Source organism: Oncorhynchus kisutch, linkage group LG27 (assembly GCF_002021735.2).
Source record: "Oncorhynchus kisutch isolate 150728-3 linkage group LG27, Okis_V2, whole genome shotgun sequence".
NCBI classification, from domain to species: domain Eukaryota; kingdom Metazoa; phylum Chordata; class Actinopteri; order Salmoniformes; family Salmonidae; genus Oncorhynchus; species Oncorhynchus kisutch.
In genome coordinates, this window is record NC_034200.2 from 34,911,697 (window position 1) to 34,939,160 (window position 27,464).

At 44.7% G+C, this 27,464-nt stretch overlaps 1 protein-coding gene across 1 annotated transcript in view; it reads right to left on the minus strand.

The window, feature by feature from the left end:
* The window catches only part of LOC109882070 (low-density lipoprotein receptor-related protein 8-like), a 205,499-nt gene extending 180,196 nt beyond the window's left edge, over positions 1 to 25,303 (minus strand). The window contains exons 1-2 of the mRNA XM_031806755.1: positions 25,173 to 25,303; positions 24,450 to 24,572 (exon numbers count right to left, since the gene is read on the minus strand). Of these exons, the coding sequence (XP_031662615.1) occupies positions 24,450 to 24,572; positions 25,173 to 25,236 (187 nt within the window). The 5' untranslated portion in view covers positions 25,237 to 25,303. The remainder of the gene's footprint in view (positions 1 to 24,449; positions 24,573 to 25,172) is intronic.
* Between the last annotated feature and the right edge of the window lie 2,161 nt (positions 25,304 to 27,464).

Genomic DNA, 27,464 nt, shown 5'->3' on the forward strand with positions numbered 1-27,464 from the left:
CTCTATTGTGTTAGCAAATTCATCAGGAACCGCCTCCTAATCAGAACACAACTCTATTGTGTTAGCAAATTCATCAGGAACCGCCTCATAATCAGAACACAACTCTATTGTGTTAGCAAATTCATCAGGAACTGCCTCATAATCAGAACACAACTCTATTGTGTTAGCAAATTCATCAGGAACCGCCTCATAATCAGAACACAACTCTATTGTGTTAGCAAATTCATCAGGATCCGCCTCCTAATCAGAACACAACTCTATTGTGTTAGCAAATTCATCAGGAACCGCCTCATAATCAGAACACAACTCTATTGTGTTAGCAAATTCATCAGGAACTGCCTCATAATCAGAACACAACTCTATTGTGTTAGCAAATTCATCAGGAACCGCCTCATAATCAGAACACAACTCTATTGTGTTAGCAAATTCATCAGGATCCGCCTCCTAATCAGAACACAACTCTATTGTGTTAGCAAATTCATCAGGAACCGCCTCATAATCAGAACACAACTCTATTGTGTTAGCAAATTCATCAGGAACCGCCTCATAATCAGAACACAACTCTATTGTGTTAGCAAATTCATCAGGAACCGCCTCATAATCAGAACACAACTCTATTGTGTTAGCAAATTCATCAGGAACCGCCTCATAATCAGAACACAACTCTATTGTGTTAGCAAATTCATCAGGAACCGCCTCCTAATCAGAACACAACTCTATTGTGTTAGCAAATTCATCAGGAACCGCCTCATAATCAGAACACAACTCTATTGTGTTAGCAAATTCATCAGGAACCGCCTCCTAATCAGAACACAACTCTATTGTGTTAGCAAATTCATCAGGAACCGCCTCATAATCAGAACACAACTCTATTGTGTTAGCAAATTCATCAGGAACCGCCTCCTAATCAGAACACAACTCTATTGTGTTAGCAAATTCATCAGGAACCGCCTCCTAATCAGAACACAACTCTATTGTGTTAGCAAATTCATCAGGAACCGCCTCATAATCAGAACACAACTCTATTGTGTTAGCAAATTCATCAGGAACCGCCTCCTAATCAGAACACAACTCTATTGTGTTAGCAAATTCATCAGGAACCGCCTCCTAATCAGAACACAACTCTATTGTGTTAGCAAATTCATCAGGAACCGCCTCATAATCAGAACACAACTCTATTGTGTTAGCAAATTCATCAGGAACCGCCTCCTAATCAGAACACAACTCTATTGTGTTAGCAAATTCATCAGGAACCGCCTCATAATCAGAACACAACTCTATTGTGTTAGCAAATTCATCAGGAACCGCCTCCTAATCAGAACACAACTCTATTGTGTTAGCAAATTCATCAGGAACCGCCTCATAATCAGAACACAGCTCTATTGTGTTAGCAAATTCATCAGGAACCGCCTCCTAATCAGAACACAACTCTATTGTGTTAGCAAATTCATCAGGAACCGCCTCATAATCAGAACACAGCTCTATTGTGTTAGCAAATTCATCAGGAACCGCCTCATAATCAGAACACAACTCTATTGTGTTAGCAAATTCATCAGGAACCGCCTCATAATCAGAACACAACTCTATTGTGTTAGCAAATTCATCAGGAACCGCCTCCTAATCAGAACACAACTCTATTGTGTTAGCAAATTCATCAGGAACCGCCTCCTAATCAGAACACAACTCTATTGTGTTAGCAAATTCATCAGGAACCGCCTCCTAATCAGAACACAGCTCTATTGTGTTAGCAAATTCATCAGGAACCGCCTCCTAATCAGAACACAACTCTATTGTGTTAGCAAATTCATCAGGATCCGCCTCCTAATCAGAACACAACTCTATTGTGTTAGCAAATTCATCAGGAACCGCCTCATAATCAGAACACAACTCTATTGTGTTAGCAAATTCATCAGGAACCGCCTCCTAATCAGAACACAACTCTATTGTGTTAGCAAATTCATCAGGAACCGCCTCATAATCAGAACACAACTCTATTGTGTTAGCAAATTCATCAGGAACCGACTCCTAATCAGAACACAACTCTATTGTGTTAGCAAATTCATCAGGATCCGCCTCCTAATCAGAACACAACTCTATTGTGTTAGCAAATTCATCAGGAACCGCCTCATAATCAGAACACAACTCTATTGTGTTAGCAAATTCATCAGGAACCGCCTCATAATCAGAACACAACTCTATTGTGTTAGCAAATTCATCAGGAACCGCCTCCTAATCAGAACACAACTCTATTGTGTTAGCAAATTCATCAGGATCCACCTCCTAATCAGAACACAACTCTATTGTGTTAGCAAATTCATCAGGAACCGCCTCCTAATCAGAACACAACTCTATTGTGTTAGCAAATTCATCAGGAACCGCCTCCTAATCAGAACACAACTCTATTGTGTTAGCAAATTCATCAGGAACCGCCTCCTAATCAGAACACAACTCTATTGTGTTAGCAAATTCATCAGGATCCGCCTTATAATCAGAACACAACTCTATTGTGTTAGCAAATTCATCAGGAACCGCCTCCTAATCAGAACACAACTCTATTGTGTTAGCAAATTCATCAGGAACCGCCTCCTAATCAGAACACAGCTCTATTGTGTTAGCAAATTCATCAGGAACCGCCTCCTAATCAGAACACAACTCTATTGTGTTAGCAAATTCATCAGGATCCGCCTCATAATCAGAACACAACTCTATTGTGTTAGCAAATTCATCAGGAACCGCCTCCTAATCAGAACACAACTCTATTGTGTTAGCAAATTCATCAGGAACCGCCTCATAATCAGAACACAACTCTATTGTGTTAGCAAATTCATCAGGAACCGCCTCCTAATCAGAACACAACTCTATTGTGTTAGCAAATTCATCAGGAACCGCCTCATAATCAGAACATAACTCGAGCGAGATAAAAAATAGCATACAAGGAGTTTTACTATGATGTCTGCAGTACATGTTCGGATGAACCAAATCTCTGGCACTCTTGGCATTGGAGAACATTTAGCAGTTTTCAAGCTAATTTCCTGTAATTCTGCACATTTTGCCATGAGGCAGAGAGAAAATGTTGCTGTTTTTTTAAAGCATAAATTACAGTCCATTTATGTTGGAAAAAATTGGGGGGAATAGTATTGAGTTTAAAAATATATAATTGGCAGAGTATTGAGATACCAATATCCCCCTGAGCATCCCAGGCCCATGTTGCCCAGAGTTAAGAACATTATAGATTCATGGTATTTAAACCTCCACATGTATTACCCAGATCCCTTAGCAAGTAATTTCATCGCTTGTTCGTAACATTCATTCATTATTTGTAATAATTCAGTGGAGGCTGCTGAGGGGAGGACAGCCAATAATAATGGCTAGAATGGAGTATAATGGAATGGTGTCAAACATATGAAAACCATGTGCATGATACCACTCCTTCATGTGTCTGACACCATTCCTTCATGTGTCTGACACCATTCCTTCATGTGTCTGACACCATTCCTTCATGTGTCTGACACCATTCCTTCATGTGTCTGACACCATTCCTTCATGTGTTTGACACCATTCCTTATTGTGTCTGACACCATTCCTTCATGTGTCTGACACCATTCCTTCATGTGTTTGACACCATTCCTTCATGTGTCTGACACCATTCCTTCATGTGTCTGACACCATTCCTTCATGTGTTTGACACCATTCCTTCATGTGTCTGACACCATTCCTTCATGTGATTGACACCATTCCTTCATGTGTCTGACACCATTCCTTCATGTGTCTGACACCATTCCTTCATGTGTTTGACACCATTCCTTCATGTGTCTGACACCATTCCTTCATGTGTCTGACACCATTCCTTCATGTGTCTGACACCATTCCTTCATGTGATTGACACCATTCACTCCATTCTGGCCATTATTATGAGCCGTTCTCCCCTCAGTAGCCTCCACTGCCACAAGGGCACAGCAGCCCTCACTTTGAGAAGCTCTGGTCTAGGGTGGTCTAAGGTGCCTATACTGTACAGTTTGGTTTTTTTATTGTCATTGTCTTTACTGTTGTTATTACTGTTGTTGTTATTATTGTTGTGACAGAGTACTAGGCTACTCCATGATCAGTGATGGAACCGTACATGCCTTTTCACAACTCTGTCACACTGCAAAAACAGCATACTCCAACATTGTACAGCACACCGGTGTGTGTGTGTGTGTGTGTGTGTGTGTGTGTGTGTGTGTGTGTGTGTGTGTGTGTGTGTGTGTGTGTGTGTGTGTGTGTGTGTGTGTGTGTGTGTGTGTGTGTGTGTGTGTGCGTAAATGATGCAAATGTGTATGTTTCGGTGTTATAATTCGGAGGCAGTACGCTGCATATGAGGCTCTTCGGTCACAGCTTCGGTGGTTTCCTGAAGCGTATCTACAGTATGATTGTATTTATGCAGAGGTGTTTTGTTAAAATCCAAGCACATTAGTAACACATCAAAGTGTTAGGACACTGGTTAATAAACTTTTCCATAAACACTAAACAGTCACTCAGTCAGTCCTTCATGAGGCAGCATCTGGAGAGCTGATTCTCAGTCAGTCCTTCATGAGGCAGCATCTGGAGAGCTGATTCTCAGTCAGTCATTCGTGAGGCATCATCTGGAGAGCTGATTCTCAGTCAGTCCTTCATGAGGCAGCATCTGGAGAGCTGATTCTCAGTCAGTCCTTCATGAGGCAGCATCTGGAGAGCTGATTCTCAGTCAGTCCTTCATGAGGCAGCATCTGGAGAGCTGATTCTCAGTCAGTCCTTCATGAGGCAGCATCTGGAGAGCTGATTCTCAGTCAGTCCTTCATGAGGCAGCATCTGGAGAGCTGATTCTCAGTCAGTCCTTCATGAGGCAGCATCTGGAGAGCTGATTCTCAGTCAGTCCTTCATGAGGCAGCATCTGGAGAGCTGATTCTCAGTCAGTCCTTCATGAGGCAGCATCTGGAGAGCTGATTCTCAGTCAGTCATTCATGAGGCAGCATCTGGAGAGCTGATTCTCAGTCAGTCCTTCATGAGGCAGCATCTGGAGAGCTGATTCTCAGTCAGTCCTTCATGAGGCAGCATCTGGAGAGCTGATTCTCAGTCAGTCCTTCATGAGGCAGCATCTGGAGAGCTGATTCTCAGTCAGTCATTCGTGAGGCATCATCTGGAGAGCTGATTCTCAGTCAGTCCTTCATGAGGCAGCATCTGGAGAGCTGATTCTCAGTCAGTCCTTCATGGGGCTGCAATAGAAAGTAGGCCTATATTGGCCATAAACTGACCTGGGTTCAATAGTATTTGTTTAATTTCAAATACTTTAGCTGCGCTTGAATGGTTACAACGGGACAAATGGAATAGTCCCAAAGGTGCAAAACATCTGGCACTCCCGTCAGGCTCCGTCAAATGCTCAAAGTATTTGAAAGAAAACACATACTATTTTAACCCTGGTCTGGTAGCCAGAGATAATTACTGACCAGGTAAAGCAGCTAAACAGTATCTGAATAGATGGCCAAACGTATAGGTCTAGGTATGTACTTGGTATGTGGCAGTTGATACAAAGCTTCAAGGCTCACTACACTTTACAGGATTAAAGAAAATAGGAATAAAACAACACTTTTCTGATATCTGGAGAGATGATTCTCATTGGTTGACAAGTATCCATCTACATTCTGGATGGAATGCATCTGCCAATAAAAAAAAGGGGTAATCTGCCAAAGCCAACCCCCAAGCATCCTGTATGCCCTCTGGAAGGGCCGTCAGCACATGTGAACATTGGACTAAGACCAGCATCAGGCATCGAGCCTACATTATGTTTTGGCATCTACACCGGTAAGCCAGCAAGAAGGTTGACTTGGCAATGGCTTCACTCTCCGTCGACAGGAGAGACGCCAAAACGTGACAGACAGACAGACAGACAGACAGACAGACAGACAGACAGACAGACAGACAGACAGACAGACAGACAGACAGACAGACAGACAGACAGACACTTCAAATAGCCTGGATTAGAGAAGTAGACGAGAGGTACATCATGTGTCCCAGATGTTCCTCAGCAGTACGTATAGTATAGTAGTACGTAAGTACTAGACATGAAGGTAGAAAACACCTGTTCCCATCTAAAGATGCTGATGAAATCCTATTCCTTGATCAAATAGCCTACAGCGGTGTCTGTCCCGAGCTCACTGGTACCGGAAACTTTGAGGGGCCAGAATATTTTAGAATATTTTAAAACGTGTTGCAAGTTTTCTAGTGCAAGCTTTGGCCAGCCCCAAGGTAATAGTTGTTACAATGTTTCAAGTTCGTTGCAGACAGGCCATGCGTAGCCAAAGTGATTTATAGAATATACATTTTTAATAAGGATATTTTCTCCCTGCGGGCTGCAATGTTTTATTTGTTGGCTTTATAGGCTATTTGTACATACTTTGCAATGGAAATAGAAGTAACTTTTTAGGTTTGTATCATTTTCATTCAGATTTGGATAGAATTTCTATTAACCACATGACAATGATGTTGAAATACGAAGACGTTATTATAAATGAAATGAAACTGTTCCATGAAAATGTGCATATGAAAACCATAACTGGCACACAGATTGGTAGAAATGGTAAGATAAATTGGCATTCCACATCAGAAAGGTTACCAACTCGTCGTGTAGCCTATCACCGGCAACTTCAGGAGAGTAACGCCACAATCTGCGAAAGCCAATAGGAGCGGGAGGAGGATGGTCGAGACAGGTTAAGTTTTTTTTCTCCTTCTGTTTCTTGATCTCTGCCTCCCTCGAGTCATTTGTGTCATATTTAATCTAACAGTGTGCTTAAAGCATCAGACAAGCTCAATGCATATATATATTTGATTTTATTAAAACACATAGGGTGTGTCTATATAATAAAATACACATTTAAACATTTTGGCCAATCAATTGTCAAAAGAACAGACGACTTGTATTCGACCAAGATTTTTAGTCAGTCTTAGATTGGATCACTTTCAACCAATCAGAAGACAGAACTACTCCAAAGCGCAGAGATTGCCCACATGGGATTTTGATGCTAAACCCATCATTTGTTTCTGAGAGGACACTGATTGGATAGTTTTTTCCCTCCCCATGTAGCTTCAATTGGCTCCAGTTCACATGTTTGATTCAGTTGGAGCTGGATGTTAATTTGGGGGCCTTAGGCACCCCACCTGGAAAATAATGTAGGTAGCAGAAACACTGCAGCCCCACTTCCATGGTTTTTTATGCTCACCATCAATGATGACAGTGTTAAGACTATAATGCACAGTCAAGGGTTTTGTACTATAGAGGTGGTCATAAAATAGGCCTACATCCAGCTTTGTGGTGTATACTAAGGTGTGTGTACTGAGGGTGTGTGTACCGAAGTGTGTGTACCGAGGTGTGTGTAGTGAGGTGTGTGTAGCGAGGTGTGTGTAGCGAGTCTCAGATATAAAATCCTGTTTCGTTTTTTCCCCAAGAGAGATCTGTTCTGGGATTCTCTGCCTCTAACCCTATTACAGGGGCTGAGTCACTCTGCCTCTAACCCTATTACAGGGGCTGAGTCACTGGCTTACTGGTGCTCTTTCATGCCGTCCCTAGGAGGTGTGCGTCACTTGAGTGGGTTGAGTCACTGATGTGATCTTCCTGTCTGGGTTGGCGCCCCCCCTTGGGTTGTGCCGTGGCGGAGATCTTTGTGGGCTATACTCAGTCTTGTCTCAGGATGGTAAGTTGGTGGTTGAAGATATCCATCTCGTGGTGTGGGGGCTGTGCTTTGGCAAAGTGGGTGGGGTTATATCCTTCCTGTTTGGCCCTGTGCGGGGGTATCATCGGATGGGGCCACAGTGTCTCCTGACCCCTATTTATGCTGCAGTAGTTTTTGTCGGGGGACTAGGGTCAGTTTGTTATATCTGGAGTACTTCTCCTGTCTTATCCGGTGTCCTGTGTGAATTTAAGTATGCTCTCTCTAATTCTCTCTTTCTCTCTCTCTCTCGGAGGACCTGAGCCCTAGGACCATGCCTCAGGACTACCTGGCATGCGGACTCCTTGCTGTCCCCAGTCCACCTGGCCGTGCTGCTGCTCCAGTTTCAACTGTTCTGCCTGAGGCTATGGAATCCTGACCTGTTCACCGGATGTGCTACCTGTCCCAGACATGCTGTTTTCAACTCTCTAGAGACAGCAGGAGTGGTAGAGATACTCTTGGTGATCGGCTATGAAAAGCCAGCTGACATTTACTCCTGAGGTGCTGACTTGCTGCACCCTCGACAACTACTGTGATTATTATTATTATTTGACCATGCTGGTCATTTATGAACATTTGAACATCTTGGCCATGTTCTGTTATAATCTCCACCAAGAAAAAGCCAGAAGAAGATTGGCCTCCCCTCATAGCCTGGTTCCTCTCTAGGTTTCTTCCTAAGTTTTGGCCTTTCTAGGAAGTTTTTCCTAGCCACCGTGCTTCTACACCTGCATTGCTTGCTGTTTGGGGTTTTAGGCTGGGTTTCTGTACAGCACTTTGAGATATCAGCTATATAAATAAATTTGATTTGTTCAAGATGGCAGCCATCTGCAACCTACATCTTCAGTACAGCATAACCTTAACTGAACCTGTGCTTCCTTTGGAACGTGCCAATCTTGTCCATTCAACCACATCTGCATCCACGTCAAAAACACAGTTAACATTCCCTCTAAAATCAATGACACTGCAGCAGTCCTGTGCTCTGCTGCCCACCCCCACCCAGATTTAATTCTCATCTCCCCTCTTGGCTCCTTTCTCCTCTGTCCGTCTCCTCCTCCTCCTCCTCCTCTGTTTCCTCCACCACCTCTTCCACCTCCTTGTCTTTTCTTCTTCCATCTTTCTGTTGTGATCAGCATCAGATTGAAGGCGGGGCCCGAACATGTCCGAACCTATTCTGTAGGAAGGGTACTGGAGGTGCAGGCAGCGAACAAGAGAACGAGCCCACACCTTGTGTGTGTGTGTGTGTGTGTGTGTGTGTGTGTGTGTGTGTGTGTGTGTGTGTGCGTGCGTGCGTGTTTCCGTTTGGGTGCCTGCCAGTGTACAGTGGCTCTGGGTTTGTCTCAGCTGAGCTTTGATCAAAACCCCCCCTAAAGGCATTGGGGGTCAGATACAACACATCAGGAGAGAGACCTAAGATCTGACACTACTCTGTCTAATGTTATTAGACTACTTCCACTAACACGGTTACTAAAGCTACTACTACTGACACTTACACTAAAACTCTATACTACTTGTACTACTTGTACTACCCCTACTATACTACTGCTAGCCTGTTGCTAGGCTACAATGACGACCACCACCACCACCACCCCCACCACTACTACTATACTGCTGCTAGCCTGTTTCTAGGCTACAATGACGACGACCACCACCACCACCACCACCACCACTACTACTATACTGCTGCTAGCCTGTTTCTAGGCTACAATGACGACCACCACCACCACCACCACCACCACTACTACTATACTGCTGCTAGCCTGTTTCTAGGCTACAATGACGACCACCACCACCACCACCACCACTACTACTATACTGCTGCTAGCCTGTTTCTTGGCTACTACGACGTTGACTACCACTATACTGCTGCTAGCCTGTTGCTAGGCTACAATGACGACCACCACCACCACTATACTGCTGCTAGCCTGTTGCTAGGCTACTACGATGACGACCACCACCACCACTACTATACTGCTGCTAGCCTGTTGCTAGGCTACTACGACGACGACCACCACCACCACTACTATACTGCTGCTAGCCTGTTGCTAGGCTACTACGACGACCACCACCACCACCACCACTACTATACTGCTGCTAGCCTGTTGCTAGACTACTACGACGACAACTACTACTAATACTACCACCACCACCATCACCAATACTATACTGCTGCTAGCTAGTTGCTAGGTTACTACTACTACCACCACTACTACTACTATACTGCTGCTAGCTAGTTGTTAGGTTACTACTACGACGACTACCACCACCACCACCACCACTAGTACTACTATACTGCTGCTGGCCTGTTGCTAGGCTACTACGATGACTACTACTAATACCACCACCACCACCACTACTATACTGCTGCTAGCCTGTTGCTAGGCTACTACGACGACGACTACCACCACCACCACTACTATACTGCTGCTAGCCTGTTGCTAGGCTACGACGACGACAACTACTACCACCATCATTACTACTATACTGCTGCCAACCTGTTGCTAGGCTACTACGACGACGACTACTACTACCACCACCATCACCACTACTATACTGCTGCTAGCTAGTTGCTAGGCTGCTAAGACGATGACGACTACTACTAGTACCACCACCACCACCACTACTACTATACTGCTGCTAGCTAGTTGTTAGGTTACTAGTACGAAGACTACTACTACCACCACCACCACTACTACTATACTGCTGCTAGCTAGTTGTTAGGTTACTACTACTACTACGACTACTACTACTACTACCACCACCACCACTACAGCTAAAACTGCTGCTACTACTATTTTTGCTTCAATAGCCACTAGAAAATAGGCTATTAACTCCCCAAACTACTGTAATAAGGGGTGTAGTTGTTATTAAACATTTTGTCAGAACTAACTCTGAAGAAAAGGCCTATGTTAATCACTACTTAGCCATGGACATTATCTCCATCTTGACAGTGTAGCCCGTGAGAATACCATTATGCAATTAATATAGTCACAGCTAGCCAACGTTGGGGCCCCTTATCGCTTTTCCTCTGTCGAGGCCCCCCGTCGCCCTTTTGAGGAATGCATTAGCTTTAGCGTTTAAGTCCGGGGACAGAGGCAAGGCGAGACGCCTCCGTGCCGTGGTTGGTGATGGGGCGAGGAGACGTGTGGGTGAACGGTGTGATTTCAGGCCCCGACTGATTTCCATCCCAGCAGAGCGATTGAGCTGAGTAACAGATCCATACAGCCTTTAAGCATTCTAATCCAGCCCTCTGTGGGAGTCGGTGCCACTTAGCCAGCGTTCCAAATGGCACACTAGTCCCTGCATAGTGCACTGCTTTTGACCAAGGCCAATAAGGGCTCTGTAGGGAATAGGTTGCCATTTAGAAATGTTATTACTAGAATGGGAAAAGTCCTTCAGACCATGGCACTTTGGAGTGTGGAGCTCAGGTCATCTTTCATTCACCCACGTGAGTATATGCTCCTAAAAAAAACAATGAGGAGATGGGAGAGGCGGGATTTGCAGCGCGTCAAGTGTCACAAATAGAACCAAGCTCTATTTTAGCACCTGGCCACGCAGACGCTCGTTGACGCGTGCTAGCAGTGTGGGTGAAATGACTAAATAACATGCAGGTGTAAATGTATCTTGCTCATATGACGCAAGCTGTGTGGTCAGATGAATGAAGTCTTACACCAACGCAGGGAGGCTTTCGATAAGGGAGTGCTTCTGATTCCAAAAGCAGTTATATTTGTAGAAGACAGTAAAAAAATTAAAATTAAATTAAAAAGTCAACCAATCGCAAAACAAAATCAACCAATCGCAAAACAAAGACAGAACAGTGCAGCCAGTCAGAACATCCATCCCTGAGGTTGTTACTGTGGATTAACAAGAACGTCAGTTGAGTCAAAAGAAACGGTAATTTCCTCCTCAGTGGAGCATCAACGTGAGTCACTAGCAGTGAGCTCTGAGAGAGGAATGGCAAGCAGAGTATTTGGTATGTGTGCAAACATCCCCCATGTGTGTAGGCCCAATCTGACATCCATTCTGGCTGACAGGAGCAGCCTGCCTGTATCCCTGTGGTTTAGACTCGGGAGTCCAACAGGCAGTCGCTCTCTACAGGGACTCACCCAGGTCCGTCTGTATTATCGATCCCAGTCTCTAGCCTTAACCTTGCTGCTCACCCAGCAGACTTCTTCACCCAGTTATCGTTGGAAAAACCTTGAGATATCACATACAACATTGGGAAAAACTCTAGAAATAAAAAGGACTGTCTACAGTATCTCTATGGGGGAAAACTAACCGGATTTCGATTTCTTAAACATTATAGGCTACTACCAGTCCAGCACTGTACGCTATAGTCTAGAGGCACACAACAGGTACATTGGGAAAACATCTCCTTATCGACTCTAGCTGTAGACCAGAGTGTTATGGAGTTGACTTGTCTACTGGGCCTTTTCCCCAGACTCTGTTCCCAAATATTTTATATAGTTGTGTCCCGTGTGGCTCAGTTGGTACAGCATTAGACTTGCAATGCCAGAGTTGTGGGTTTGATTCCCACAGTGGACCCATCATTGTAAGTCGCTCTGGATAAGAACGTATGATAAATGACTCTGTCTGTCTCTCTGCCTCTCTGCCTCCGAGGGGGATAAATTCCAGCAGCACTTATGGGAATAGGAATCACCAAGGTACATCTGCTACTGTTTCCCCATTGACTGGATAGTGGAATAATATCATTTCCACAACCTTCTGTCAACGCTGACGTGACACGTAAACCTTGTGTCAATGTTTTGACAAATGGTTTCGAGATGCAATAGGAACACAATAAAACAAGGCTTTAGGAGGGCATTACCAACTCGTAGAAAATGAGTTGTGGTCTGATACAAACCGAGAAACAGCCTCTGTCAGCTACGGAACCTTCAACGGACTTAATGATCCCGTTGACTCTCTCGGACTGGAAGGACAGACAGACACAGTGCTGTGTGTAGGCCAGGAGTGAAAACACATACACACTCATGTATGCACGCACAAACACACACATACACGAGAATGTAGCCTACAAACGAGGGTTGGGCGATGCCAACCGTTGTCGTATTGTGATTATGTACTCATAAAACATTGTCATATACCATGGTACTGCCCCCTATTGGCCAACCTAAAATACACACACACTCAAAAGTTTGGGGTCACTTAGAAATGTCCTTGTTTTTGAAAGAACAGGAAACTTGTCCATTAAAATAACATCAAATTGACCAGAAATACAGTGTAGATATTGTTAATGCTGTAAATGACTATTGTAGCTGGAAATGGCTGATTTGTTTAATGGAATATCTACAAAGGCGTACAGAGACGCATTATCAGCAACCATCAGTCTTGTGTTCCAATGGCACGTTGTGTTAGCTAATCCAAGTTTATAGTTTTAAAAGGCTAATTGATCATTAGAAAACCCTTTTGCAATTATGTTAGCACAGCTGAAAACTATTGTTCTGATAAAGAAGCAATAAAACAGGCCTTCTTTAGACTAGTTGAGTATCTGGAGCATCAGCATTTGTGGGTTTGATTACAGGCTCAAAATGGACAGAAACAAAGACCTTTCTTCTGAAACTCGTTAGTCTATTCTTGTTCTGAGAAATGAAGGCTATTCCATGTCAGAAATTGCCCAAAAACTGAAGATCTCGTACAACGCTGTGTACTACTCCCTTCACAGAACAGCTCAAACTGGCTCTAACTGGAATAGAAAGAGGAGTGGAAGACCGCGGGTCATTTACAACATTAACAATGTCTACACTGTATTTCTGATCAATTTGATGTTAGTTTCATAGACCAAAAAAAATGATTTTCTTTAAAAAACAAGGACATTTCTAAGTGACCCCAAATGTTTGAATGGTAGTGTACATGTGGCCAATAATACTAATTTGGCAAACATCCCTGGTTTATTGATGGCTGTGTGGGTTGGTGGCCTTATGGGTTATCCACCCAATGCATATGGAAGACAGGTACGTTTCTTAAAATTTCCGATACATTTAAACCTTCCTAACGGAAACCGTGAACCACGCACACACACACACACACACACACACACACACACACACACACACACACACACACACACACACACACACACACACACACACACACACACACACACACACACACACACACACACACACACACACACAATCGTACCACACCACAGAGAGAAGAATACTCTATAACCACAAGGTTACCTGAAAAAGAACAAAAATTACTCTGCAACTCTGTCACCTGACAAAGACAGGGATTGAACATGTTGTCTGATATGTGTCTGAACAAGTCACTGGGGAGCATAACACAGTTGAATATTAGCGGTATATTGTTGTTTTTCTATAGCGCCAGATAATGGATACGCCACCTGAACCATTGAACCAACCCACATCAACACCTGTCGCCCATCATGACTCCTGAAAGCTTTACATTTTTGCTTTCAGAAGACAACACTCCCAACGTGGGTTAACCTGAACCACTGAACTGAACACATTCACATCTGTTGTCTGTATCAGGACTCAGGAGAACCAATAGGTAGAGGAGGAAATGCCATTGGAATGCCAATGCCATTGGAAGCTTTACATGTTCAGAACCAACGTGGAACCAATCACATCAATGTCTGTTGTAGTCGATCATGACCACAGGAGGTTGGTGGCACCTTAATTGGGGAGGATGGGCTTGTGGTAATGGCTGGAGTGGGAACAAGTGGAATTGTATCAAATACATCAAACAAATGGTTTCCATGTGTTTGATGCCATTCCATTCGCTCCGTTCCAGCCATTGTTATGAGCCGTCCTCCCCTCCAGCAGCCTCCACTGATCATGACAGAACAGAAGGAAACACAGTGCTGCAGTGCTATCGTGGATAAATAAATACATTCTTTCTCTTCGTCCCCAGAACACAACGGGGAGCGAACGCTGCACTGGGACACAGCAACACTGCTGCGCCAAAGTCATGACTGTATTGCCTTCTGTTCTGTCATGATCAGTAGAGGTTGCTGAGGGGAGGACGCCAATCAAACTGGTTCCCCCACCCAAAATAACATCCTGATATATAAGCGTACTGTGTTGGGGATTGGAGGAAGTGTTTTGACACAGAAGAAGACGACACCACATCCAATCAGAGATTTGGTCCCGAGTGGCACCCTAGTAGTGCACCCTATGTAGGATATAAAGTGTAATTTGGAATGCACACTTCGTATGAAGGAATAAACTAAATAAAATACAAATATATTTAACCTTTATTTAACTAGGCAAGTCAGTTAAGTACATATTTTTATTTACAATGACGGCCTACACCGGCTAAACCCTCCCCCTAACGACGCTGGGCCTATTGTGCGCCGCCCTATGAGACTCCCGATCACAGCCGGGTTGTGATCCATCCCAAGATCGAACCAGGGTCTGTAGTGACGCCTCTAGCACTGAGATGCAGTGCCTTAGACCGGGGGGGTAAGTGGATAGAGAGAGAGAGTGTTTTAAGCCCATGTCTGGATTCATTTTAGCTACAATATAGAAATAGAGCAAATAGACTAGAATGTACTGTTGGGTTCTGAGAATAATGAAATATTCATGTCACTGAGGGAGAGAGGGTAATGTATAACGTTTACATTATGTCAGGATATGTGATTGTTAGTCATCAGGGATCCTCTGGGAGGAGAAGAGACACAGTCTGGTACCAGTCACCATGACAGCCGTGAGTTGGGGAGGAGTGAGCACTTTGGGGTAGAGGTCAGGTCAGATGAAGTGAGGAAGAACAAATATCACTAAGGTTCTGTCTAGCAACAGAGATGTATTGGCTGTTCAGATGTGTAGGAGGAGACTCGGCCTAGGAGAAAGTGTTAAATATCAGCGCTTGTGTGAAATGTCTTTGTCTAATGTATTGACCCTCTGGGAAGAATAGACTTGGTTTAAGCTTTCATAGTGTCCTTGAGTTTTTACTCTGAAAATTAGAACCTAACAGAACATTAGACAAACTGTTGTTCTTGTCCATCTTTCATTCACACTTGTATTTTCTTATTTATGCTAGCACTGACTAATAATTGTACTGTGGTTGATTTATCAAGCATAGATGAATGTACTGAGTTGTAAGTCATTCTGGATAAGACCGTCTGCTAAAGAACTAAAATGTATAATGTCTGTTCAGAGACAAACAACAGAACTCTTTGAACCTGACATGGACAGACGTTCTCTCCTGGTATAGCTATCAAAACACATCTTTATTTTAAAGGAGTAGGCTATTGTTGAAGGAGTATTAATAATGGATTTAATTTAGCAGACGCTTTTAACCAAAGCCACTTAGAGGGAGTCATGCATGCATTCATTTTTACGTAGGGGTGGTCCCGGGAATCGAACCCACTACACTGAAGCTGCAAGAATAGGTCTAGATCTATAAAATAAGATATCTGAATGACAACCAAATAAAAGGAGGAACTGCCAGTGAGATTTTAAAGGGAACTCTCCAAAAGATGAAATGGGAGAGATACACTCCTCATACCTTATGGCACCCTATTCCCTTTATAGTGGGCCTTGGGCAAACGTCATAAACTATATAAAGGGAACAGGGTATCATTTGGGAGATATTGCTATTAGAGGATATTAGAGGATTATGCCAAAGCACCATGTCAGGGTTGGTACCAATCTGACTCCGGAACACTAGGGAGGATTCCTGTGTAGGATCCACAGTGTGGTCAACTTGCAGACAAGAGAAGAAGAGTGTCTCTGCATTCTAAAAGCTACGTAACAACAAGGAGAGTGTCACAATGGTGTTATGGTATTCTGTGTTGCATAGGAACTCAATTGATTAATGTTTTCATATTTAATACAATACATAATATACATAATTCATAAGCAGAAAAATAAGCTGAGTGTAAAATATGTGTGTGTGTGTTTACATATGCCTGAATGTGTTAGATTATGCATGCGTGTCTGTGTGCTAGCGTCTTCGTCCGTGTGTGAAGGTGTGTGAGGGGGTCGGTCAATGGGGACTACAGGGCTGGGATGGTTGGAGGGATGGGCTGGAGAGACAGTGGGGTGCTTAGGGAGGGCAGAGGGGAGGGGGATGGAGACCTACTGTAGAACAGCCACAGACTAGCATCAGTACCAGCATCAGTACCCCGCATCAGTACCCCGCATCAGTACCCAGTAGAGGTTGACCGATTATGATTTTTCACCGCCGATACCGATACCGATTATTGGAGGACCAAAAAAAGCCGATACTGATTAATCGGACGATTTTTCTTTTGTAATAATTACAATTACAACAATACTGAATGGACACTTAGTTTAACTTAATTGAATACATCAATAAAAATCAATTTAGCCTCAAATAAATAATGAAACATGTTCAATTTGGTTTAAATAATGCAAAAACAAAGTGTTGGAGAAGTAAAAGTGCAATATGTGCCATGTAAAAAAGCTAACGTTTGAGTTCCTTGCTCAGAACATGAGAACATATGAAAGCTGGTGGTTCCTTTTAACATGAGACTTCAATATTCCAAGGTAAGAGGTTTTAGGTTGTAGTTTATATAGTATTTATAGGACTATTTATATCTATACCATTTGTATTTCATATACCTTTGACTATTGGATGTTCTTATAGGCACTTTAGTATTGCCAGTGTAACAGTATAGCTTCCGTCCCTCTCCTCGCCCCTACCTGGGCTCGAACCAGGAACACATCGACAACAGCCGTCCTCGAAGCATCGTTACTTATGCAGAGCAAGGGGAATAACTACTCCAAGTCTCAGAGCGAGTGACGTTTCAAACGCTATTAGCGTGCACCCCGCTAACTAGCTAGCCATTTCACATCGGTTACACCAGCCATTAGGCTGAAATGCTTGAAGTCATTAACAGCGCTGTGCTTGTGAAGAGCTGCTGGCAAAACGCACAAAAGTTCTGTTTGAATGAATGCTTACGAGCCTGCTGGTGTCTACCATCGCTCAGTCAGACTGCTCTATCAAATCATAGACTTAATTATAACATAACACACAGAAATACAAGCCTTTGGTCATTAATATGGTCGAATCCGGAAACTATAATTTCGAAAACAAAACGTTTATTATTTCAGTGAAATACGGAACCGTTCGGTATTTTATCTAACGGGTGGCATCCCTAAGTCTAAATATTCTTGTTACATTGCACAACCTTCAATGTTATGTCATAATTACGTAACATTCTGGCAAATTAGTTCGCAACGAGCCAGGTGGCCCAAACTGTTGCATATACCCTGACTCTGTATGCAATGAACGCAAGAGAAGTGACACAATTTCACCTGGTTAATATTGCCTGCTAACGTGGATTTCTTTTAGCTAAATATGCAGGTTTAAAAATATATACTTCTTTTTTTAAGAAAGGCATTGGTGTATATGGTTAAGTACAGTCGTCCAATGATTGTGCTTTTTTCACAAATGCGCTTTTGTTAAATCATCCCCCAGCGTTGCATCGATTATATGCAACGCAGGACACACTAGATAAACTAGTAATATCATCAACCATGTGTAGTTATAACTAGTGATTATGATTGATTGATTGTTTTATATAAGATAAGTTTAATGCTAGCTAGCAACTTGCCTTTGCATCTACTGCATTTGCGCAACAGTCAGGCTCCTCGTGGAGTGCAATGAGAGGCAGGTGGTTATTGCGTTGGACTAGTTAACTGTAAGGTTAACAAGGTGAAAATCTGTCGTTCTGCCCCTGAACGAGGCATCGAGGCAAAATCGGCACCCAAAAATACCGATTTCCGATTGTTATGAAAACTTGAAATCGGCCCTAATTAATCGGCCATTCCGATTAATCGGTCGACCTCTAATACCCAGCATCAGCACCCAGCATCAGCACCTGGCATCAGTACCCGGCATCAGTACCCGGCATCAGCACCCCGCATCAGCACCCAGCATCAGCACCCAGCATCAGTACCCAGCATCAGTACCCAGCATCAGTACCCAGCATCAGTACCCCGCATCAGCACCCAGCATCAGCACCCAGCATCAGCACCCAGCATCAGTACCACTATCAACTGGTTGTGTTGTTTTTTTATTTAACGAGGCAAGTCAATTAAGAACTAATTCTTCTTTACAATGACGGCCTACCAAAAGGCAAAGGCCTCCTGCAGGGACGGGTGCTGGGATTTAAAAATATATATATATATATATATATATAAATATAGGAGAAAACACACAACGCCACACTACATAAAGAGAGACCTAAGATAACAACATAGCATGGCAGAAATACATGACAACACAGCATGATAGCAAATTAGCAACATAACATGACAACAACACAACATGGTAGCAGCACAAAACATAGTACAAACATTATTGGGCACAGAAAACAGCACAAAGGGCAAGAAGGTAGAGACAACAATACATCAAGTGAAGCAGCCACAACTGTCTGTAAGAGTGTCCATGATTGAGTTTTTGAATGAAGAGATTGAGATTAAAACTGTCCAGTCTGAGTGTTTGTTGCAGCTCGTTCCAGTCGCTAGCTGCAGCGAACTGAAAAGAGGAGCGATCCAGGGATGTGTGTGCTTTGGGGAACTTTTAACAGAATGTGACTGGCAGAACGGGTGTTGTATGTGGAGATGTACTGAGGGAGATGCACTGTGTGACAGTGGTTTAAGATGAGCGGTCTAACTACACAAGAGAAGGGCCATATTATTCAGACAATCAATGCCATATTCAAGCAAGAGGAACGCAGAAGATTCCTTCAAAGGCTTCATACCGTTTGACTCAATCTACAAACACACACACTTTACACAGTATAAATGCACCTGTCAACACACACACGCATATATATATATATATATTTTGACCATTATTCTACACGGTATTGTGAAGTGTGTACTGACCAGGACAGTAATTGTTCAGAAACCCAAGACAGTAATTATTTAACTAGAGAAACAACAGTAACAATCTTTTCAGACCCGTCAGACCAAATCACTGGGTTGTACTGGCTTTCTGAACCATCTAGATCCTCCCCATTCTCTCCTCCTGCACAACATCTGTTGGACACGTTCAAACTCCACTGTCACACAGTACATCTCCCTGTGTCTTGTCCTTCTGCATCACACTCCACTGTCACACAGTACATCTCCCTGTCTTGTCCTTCTACATCACACTCCACCGTCACACAGTACATCTCCCTGTGTCTTGTCCTTCTGCATCACACTCCACCGTCACACAGTACATCTCCCTGTGTCTTGTCCTTCTGCATCACACTCCACCGTCACACAGTACATCTCCTTGTGTCTTGTCCTTCTGCATCACACTCCACCGTCACACAGTACATCTCCCTGTGTCTTGTCCTTCTGCATCACACTCCACCATCACACAGTACATCTCCCTGTGTCTTGTCCTTCTGCATCACACTCCACCGTCACACAGTACATCTCCCTGTGTCTTGTCCTTCTGCATCACACTCCACCGTCACACAGTACATCTCCCTGTGTCTTGTCCTTCTGCATCACACTCCACCGTCACACAGTACATCTTCGTGTCTTGTCCTTCTCCATCACACTCCACCGTCACACAGAACATCTCCCTCTGTCTTGTCCTTCATCACATGATACAGTAAACTCTGCTTATGTTCAGCCTCAAAAACACTTTCTCCATTCGAATCTTTAATATAGAAAAATTAACTGTGCTCTATCTAACCAGTATAGTCCTTTGACATCTGTTCTTGCCTTCTCCGTCACACGATTGGAAACTAAGTTAATTATACAATAGCCTGTGGACATTTTCTCATTCCTCTTTAACATACAGTACTACTAGTACAAGAACTACCCAACTGATATATTAAAATCTAGCCTATATGAAAATGGGGGAAATTCTCCAATATGGCAAGGGTCTTGGCCCATTGACAGCAGGTCAACTGTGTGAGGAGAGGAGGATGCTGGCTGGCGACAATCTGGTTCAGAATAAGGCAATGCACCCATAGTGTTGCAACCCTACTCTCATGCTGACAAATAAATAGTTGTTTGATCATGTGCAGAGTGTTCTTGCAGCTGAGGCACCCAGTGGGTTGAATAAACTTGGTTTGAGCTTTTTGTAGTCGTCCGTTTGTTCAGAACCTAATGGCAGGTTGAAATAGTGCAATCATCAAATAGAAGTTGGCTCCTGCTAAAAATCATTTTTTAGCAGCGTAACTGTTTAGCTTGCTGATATTTTTGGCCATTACAAAAGCATTTCTACAGATGACATTTCCAACATGCAACCCACTTACTGAAAACTTAACATTCGGTTGGACAGCAGGGCTGCTTGGAGTCAATTACCTTTTTATTCAGTCAATCCAGAAAGTAAACAAAAAATCTCCACATTTCTTCTCTGTGAGAAAAATATGGTTTACTTCCTGGATTGAAATGTAATTGGACCCACTAACCCTGTTGGACATTAATAACGAGCAAACAGGTCCAGCAGACCAATACCTTACATCTACAACATAACAAATGTCCCAGACAGTATCCTGGGGTGTGGAACAGTGACACATTAATCTTTTAGGGAGTCTGAGATCGATGCTCCAAATGACGTGCTTTCACAGTGAGGCCTGACGACTCATCCTGCTGGTGTCACTGTCAGAGACAAGGGGGCTAGGAGGTTAAGGGGGCTAGGATGTCAAGGAGGCTAGGATGCCAAGGGGGCTAGGATGCCAAGGGGGCTAGGATGCCAAAGGGGCTAGGATGCCAAGGAGACTAGGATGCCAAGGGGGCTAGGATGCCAAGGGGGCTAGGATGCCAAGGGGGCTAGGATGTTAAGGGGGCTAGGATGTCAAGGAGACTAGGATGCCAAGGGGGCTAGGATGCCAAGGGGGCTAGGATGCCAAGGGGGCTAGGATGTCAAGGAGGCTAGGATGCCAAGGGGGCTAGGATGCCAAGGGGGCTAGGATGCCAAGGGGGCTAGGATGCCAAGGGGCTAGGATGCCAAGGGGCTAGGATGCCAAGGGGGCTAGGATGCCAAGGGGGCTAGGATGCCAAAGAGGCTAGGATGCCAAGGGGCTAGGATACCAAGGGGCTAGGATACCAGGGGGCTAGGATGCCAAAGAGGCTAGGATGTCAAGGGGCTAGGATGCCAAGGGGCTAGGATGCCAAAGAGGCTAGGACGTCAAGGGGCTAGGATGTCAAGGGGCTAGGATGACAAAGAGGCTAGGATGTCAAAGAGGCTAGGATGTCAAGAGGCTAGGATGTCAAGGGGCTAGGATACCAAGGAGACTAGGATGCCAAGAGGTAAGGATGTCAAAGAGGCTAGGATGTCAAGGGGCTAGGATGCCAAGGAGACTAGGATGTCAAGGAGACTAGGATGCCAAGGGGCTAGGATGCCAAGGGGCTAGGATAACAAGGGGCTAGGATGCCAAGGGGCTAGGATGCCATGGTGCTAGGATACCAAGGGGCTAGGATGCCAAGGGGATAGGATGCCAAGGGGCTAGGATGCTAAGGGGCTAGGATACCAAGGGGCTAGGATGCCAAGGGGCTAGGATACCAAGGGGCTAGGATGCCAAGGGGCTAGGATGCCAAGGGGCTAGGATACCAAGGGGCTAGGATGCCAAAGGGCTAGGATGCCAAGGGGCTAGGATGCCAAAGAGGCTAGGATGTCAAGGGGCTAAGATGCCAAAGAGGCTAGGATGTCAAAGAGGCTAGGATGTCAAGGGGCTAGGATGCCAAGGGGCTAGGATGTCAAGGGGCTAGGATAACAAGGGGCTAGGATGCCAAGGGGCTAGGACGCCAAGGGGCTAGGATACCAAGGGGCTAGGATGTCAAGGGGCTAGGATGCCAAGGGGCTAGGATGTCAAGGGGCTAGGATGCCAAGGGGCTCAGGCTTTATCGGCATAATACATCTAAATGCTGTACGAAGTCGTTGTGGGTGTGAGAGAGAAAGAGATCTATCTGCATTGTGTCCCGTCACCCACCAACCCCCCTTTACGCTACTGCTACTCTCTGTTCATCATATATGCATAATCACTTTGGCCATATCTACATGTACATACTACCTCGATCAGCCTGACTAACCGGTGTCTGTATGTAGCCTCGCTACTTTTATAGCCTCGCTACTGTTAGTTTTCACTGTCTTTTTACTGTTGTTTTATTTCCTTACTTACCTATTATTCACCTAATACCTTTTTTGCACTGTTAGTTAGAGCCTGTAAGTAAGCATTTCACTGTAAGGTCTACACCTGTTGTATTCAGCATTTCACTGTAAGGTCTACACCTGTTGTATTCAGCATTTCACTGTAAGGTCTACACCTGTTGTATTCAGCATTTCACTGTAAGGTCTACACCTGTTGTATTCGGTGCACGTGACAAATTAACTTTGATTTGATTTGAAAGAGAGAGAGAGAAAGTGTGTGTGTGGGGTGTGTGTGGAGGTGTGTGTATGGGGGTGTGTGTGTGAGTGTGTATGTGTATGTGTGTGGGGGTGTGTGGGGGTGTGTGGGGGGGTGTGTATGTGGGGGTGTGTGGAGGTGTGTGTATGGGGGTGTGTGTGTGAGTGTGTATGTGGGTGTGTGTGGAGGTGTGTGTGGGGGTGTGTGTGGGTGTGTGTGTGTGGGGGTGTGTATGTGGGGGTGTGTATGTGGGGGTGTGGGGGTGGGGGTGTGGGGGTGTGTGTGTGTGGGGGGGGGGGGGGTGCACAGAGGGAGTTGCAGGAATTCCTCTTGACCCACAATAAACCCAAAGAGACAAAAGATCAACGGTTTTCACTTCTGGCTCCACTTTACCAACGTCTTTGTTTGTGCTGCTCCTGAAAACATAGGACACGGGCTGGGCCTCTCCACTGAAAACATAGGACACGGGCTGGGCCGCTCCACTGAAGACATAGGACACGGGCTGGACATGAGTCTGGCAGCATTCTAGCTACCTATCAAAACTCTATCTATAGGCTTCTATACTGTATACTAGCTGTCAGCCGATTACACTGTGTGGGTGGAAAGAAATGGGAAAGATGTGCTGTCCAATCATCTTTCACGCCTCCACCACAAATTCCACCAGAGGCCTGAGACCCCAAAATAGTGTGGAACTCTCGACAACAGGAGTTACATCACCTGCTACACCATCGGGCCCTAGAGCAGGGATGGCCCCGACCCCTGTTAAAAGTTGCCCATCCCTGCCCTAGAGCTTCCCAACTCAGGTGTGAGGTTACATTCCCCTCACTCTATCCTCTTGGTGCCTATCCTCCTGGTGCCTATCCTCCTGGTGCCTATCCTCCTGGTGCCTATCCTCCTGGTGCCAATCCTCCTGGTGCCTATCCTCCTGGTGCCTATCCTCCTGGTGCATATCCTCCTGGTTCCTATCCTCCTCGTGCCTATCCTCCTGGTGCCTATCCTCCTGGTGCCTATCCTCCTGGTGCCTATCCTCCTGGTGCCTATCCTCCTCGTGCCTATCCTCCTGGTGCCTATCCTCCTCGTGCCTATCCTCCTGGTGCCTATCCTCCTGGTTCCTATCCTCTTGGTCTTTCAATCACTAGTGGGAAAGCTTTACTTGCAAGGCAGTAGCCACCCGGTTCAAAATAACTACCAAGAGATTCTGCCAGTCAAATAAAAGTTACTCTCTTTTAACATTATCTGACAAACGTTTCTGTGATGCAAAGACGGCAAACCACCATAATCTACCAAATGTGCCAAATAGTCACTGTTACACAAGTCATGGTCTGTTTATCCAGTGTCAGGTGTGTTTGTAGGCTAAAAGCAATTGAAAACGGGAGACAAACTTTAAAAGATAACTTAAAAGACATTTGAGTTTTTCCACTTACCACAGTTTTCCTCGTCGCTGTTGTCTGAGCAGTCGTCATCGTCATCGCACCTCCATATGGTCGGTATACACCTTCTGTTATTGCACTGAAACTGGCCTTCCTCACACTCTTCTGCCTCTGTTCCTGCAATGTGTGTGTGTGTGTGTGTTGGGGTGGGCACACATTAATATGCATCCTCAAAAGGCACGCACTCAAACTGTCATTTGCAAATGAATGCCTACTTGATATTCAGCATATTCATTCAGTCAGTAAGTATTGACTGAGGATTCTGTTTATGAGCGTCACTTAGAGGCTGTTTTGTTAAAGGCAACTGGAGACACAATTGTAACGGACCGATTCTGTAGACCTAATTGATCATTATAGGCTACAATTTAATAAACCACATCGTTACAATGAGACAAAGATTAATGTTGCCAGCCTACTGCCCCACATCCCATGTTGCAATTATATGGATGCTGCCTCACATCCAAGGAGGAACACATGCCAAGTAGACGAACAAATTGTCCATAAATGTTTACATCGGAAATACAGTTTAAACGCCCCCAATTTTTGTATTGTGTGCTATTTTCATTGAGCTTTCAGAAACAATGAGGGGTTGTCCCACATTGCTCTAGCGCTATCATCCGGAGGAGACCGCATCTGGACCCCTCTCTGTTTAGCGTATTACGGGTATAATTTTAACCGATTACCATCATTTTAGTGATCAAGGAAAATAGGACCAACCTTTTGAGCAGTGTTTTAGGACAAACAAATGAAAGATCAGTAGTTTCCTTATATCCGTCCACATTTCTGGAGGAGGTGATGGAGCTCATACACAAACAAAGCCTGTCCGAAAATCCGTTCTTCTAGCGATGCGACGGTGTTAGCCTACTTTACCGGCCGAACCCCCCCTTGCCTTGCCTCAGCCTCACTGGCAATTTGAATCGGTGACGACGGAGTGTATGGGCGGGGATTGTGCCAAGAAAATAAAGCAGTCTTTTTAATTAACGCGCCCCATTCTTTACTGCCGATGACGTGAATGTGTGTAGTCTACTGTAGTCTATCATTTTTACAATGTTCTACAGAAAGGCCAAAAAACTGTCGGGAATTCCCAAAACTAAGAATTAACTTTTGTTCTTCACTCGTGATGGATAGGCAGGAATGCATGAGGATGCATAGACCAACAACGGATATAATAACTTATTACAGTATCCGAGTCTATAGATGACAACAAAATATAACAAAGGTTTAAAATAACAACTCTACAGTGGACCTTCAGGACAAAGCTCTTACCTGAACAGATTTAATTGTATTCGTTTTATAATGTTCCCCACTAATTAGGGTCCACTGGAAACAAGGACCAAAACGAAGGTTTGTCCTACCACAATAATACACAATAAACCAGGTTTTATTCATTTAATATCTAATTGAACATTTTCTGCAAAATAATTGTTTGTATCACATAAATATTGAAGAGAGAGTGACACACACACACACACACACACACACACACACACACACACACACACACACACACACACACACACACGCACACGCACACACACACAGAGACAGACAGAGCAAGAGAGAGATACACGATCAATCAATCAAATGTATTTGTAAATCCCTTTTCACAGGGCTGTACAGAAACCCAGCCTAAACCCCCAAACAGCAAGCAATGCAGAGGTAGAAGCACGGTGGCTAGGAAAAACTCCCTAGAAAGGCAGGAACCTAGGAAGAAACCTAGAGAGGAACCAGGCTCTCAGTGGTGGCCAGTCCTCTTCTGGCTGTGCCGGGTGGAGATTATAACAGTACATGGCAAAGAAGTTCAAACCTTCATAGATGACCAGCAGGGTCAAGTAATAATAATCACAGTGGTTGTAGAGGGTGCAACAGGTCAGCACCTCAGGAGTAAATGTCAGTTGGCTTTTCATAGCCAATCATTCAGAGTTATAGACAGCAGGTGCGGTCGAGAGAGAGAGTCGAAAACAGCAGGTCCGGGACAAGGTACCACGTCAGGTGAACAGGTCAGGGTTCCATAGCCGCAAGCAGAACAGTTGAAACTGTAGCAGCAGCACGGCCAGGTGGACTAGTCCTGACTAGTCCTGAGGCATGGTCCTAGGGCTCAGGTCCCCCGACAGAAGAGAGAGAGAGAGAGAGAGAGAGAGAATTAGAGGGAGCATACTTAAAATTCACACAGGACACCAGATAAGACAGGAGAAATACTCCAGATATAACAGACTGACCCTAGCCCCCCGACACATAAACCATTTCAGCATAAAGACTGGAGGCTGAGACAGGAGGGGTCAGGAGACACTGTGGCCCCATCCGATGATACCCCCGGACAGGGCCAAACAAGAAGGATATAACCCCACCCACTTTGCCAAAGCATAGCCCCCACACCACTAGAGGGATATCTTCAACCCCCAACTTACCATCCTGAGACAAGGCCGAGTATAGGCCACAAAGACCTCCCCCACGGCACGAACCCGAGGGGGGCACCAACCTGGGCAGGAAGATCACGTCAGAGACTCAACCCACTCAAGTGACGCACCCCTCCTAGGGACGGCATGGAAGAGCATCAGTAAGCCAGTGACTCAGCCTCTGTAATAGGGTTAGAGGGAGAGTGACTCAGCCTCTGTAATAGGGTTAGAGGCAGAGTGACTCAGCCTCTGTAATAGGGTTAGAGGCAGAGAATCCCAGTGGAGAGAGGGGAACGTGGCCAGAACACTTCTACCCAGCTGGCTCTACAATCAGACAGAGACAGAGACAGAGACAGAGACAGAGACAGAGACAGAGACAGAGACAGACAGACAGACAGACAGACAGACAGACAGACAGACAGACAGACAGACAGACAGACAGACAGACAGACAGACAGACAGACAGACAGACAGACAGACAGACAGACAGACAGACAGGCAGGCAGGCAGGCAGACAGACAGACAGACAGAGTGGGGAACTGGGCAGAGGCAAATATAAATGGGGTTAAGGAGGTCAAACGATTCTGCACCTGCAGGTGTTTAAAACACTGGA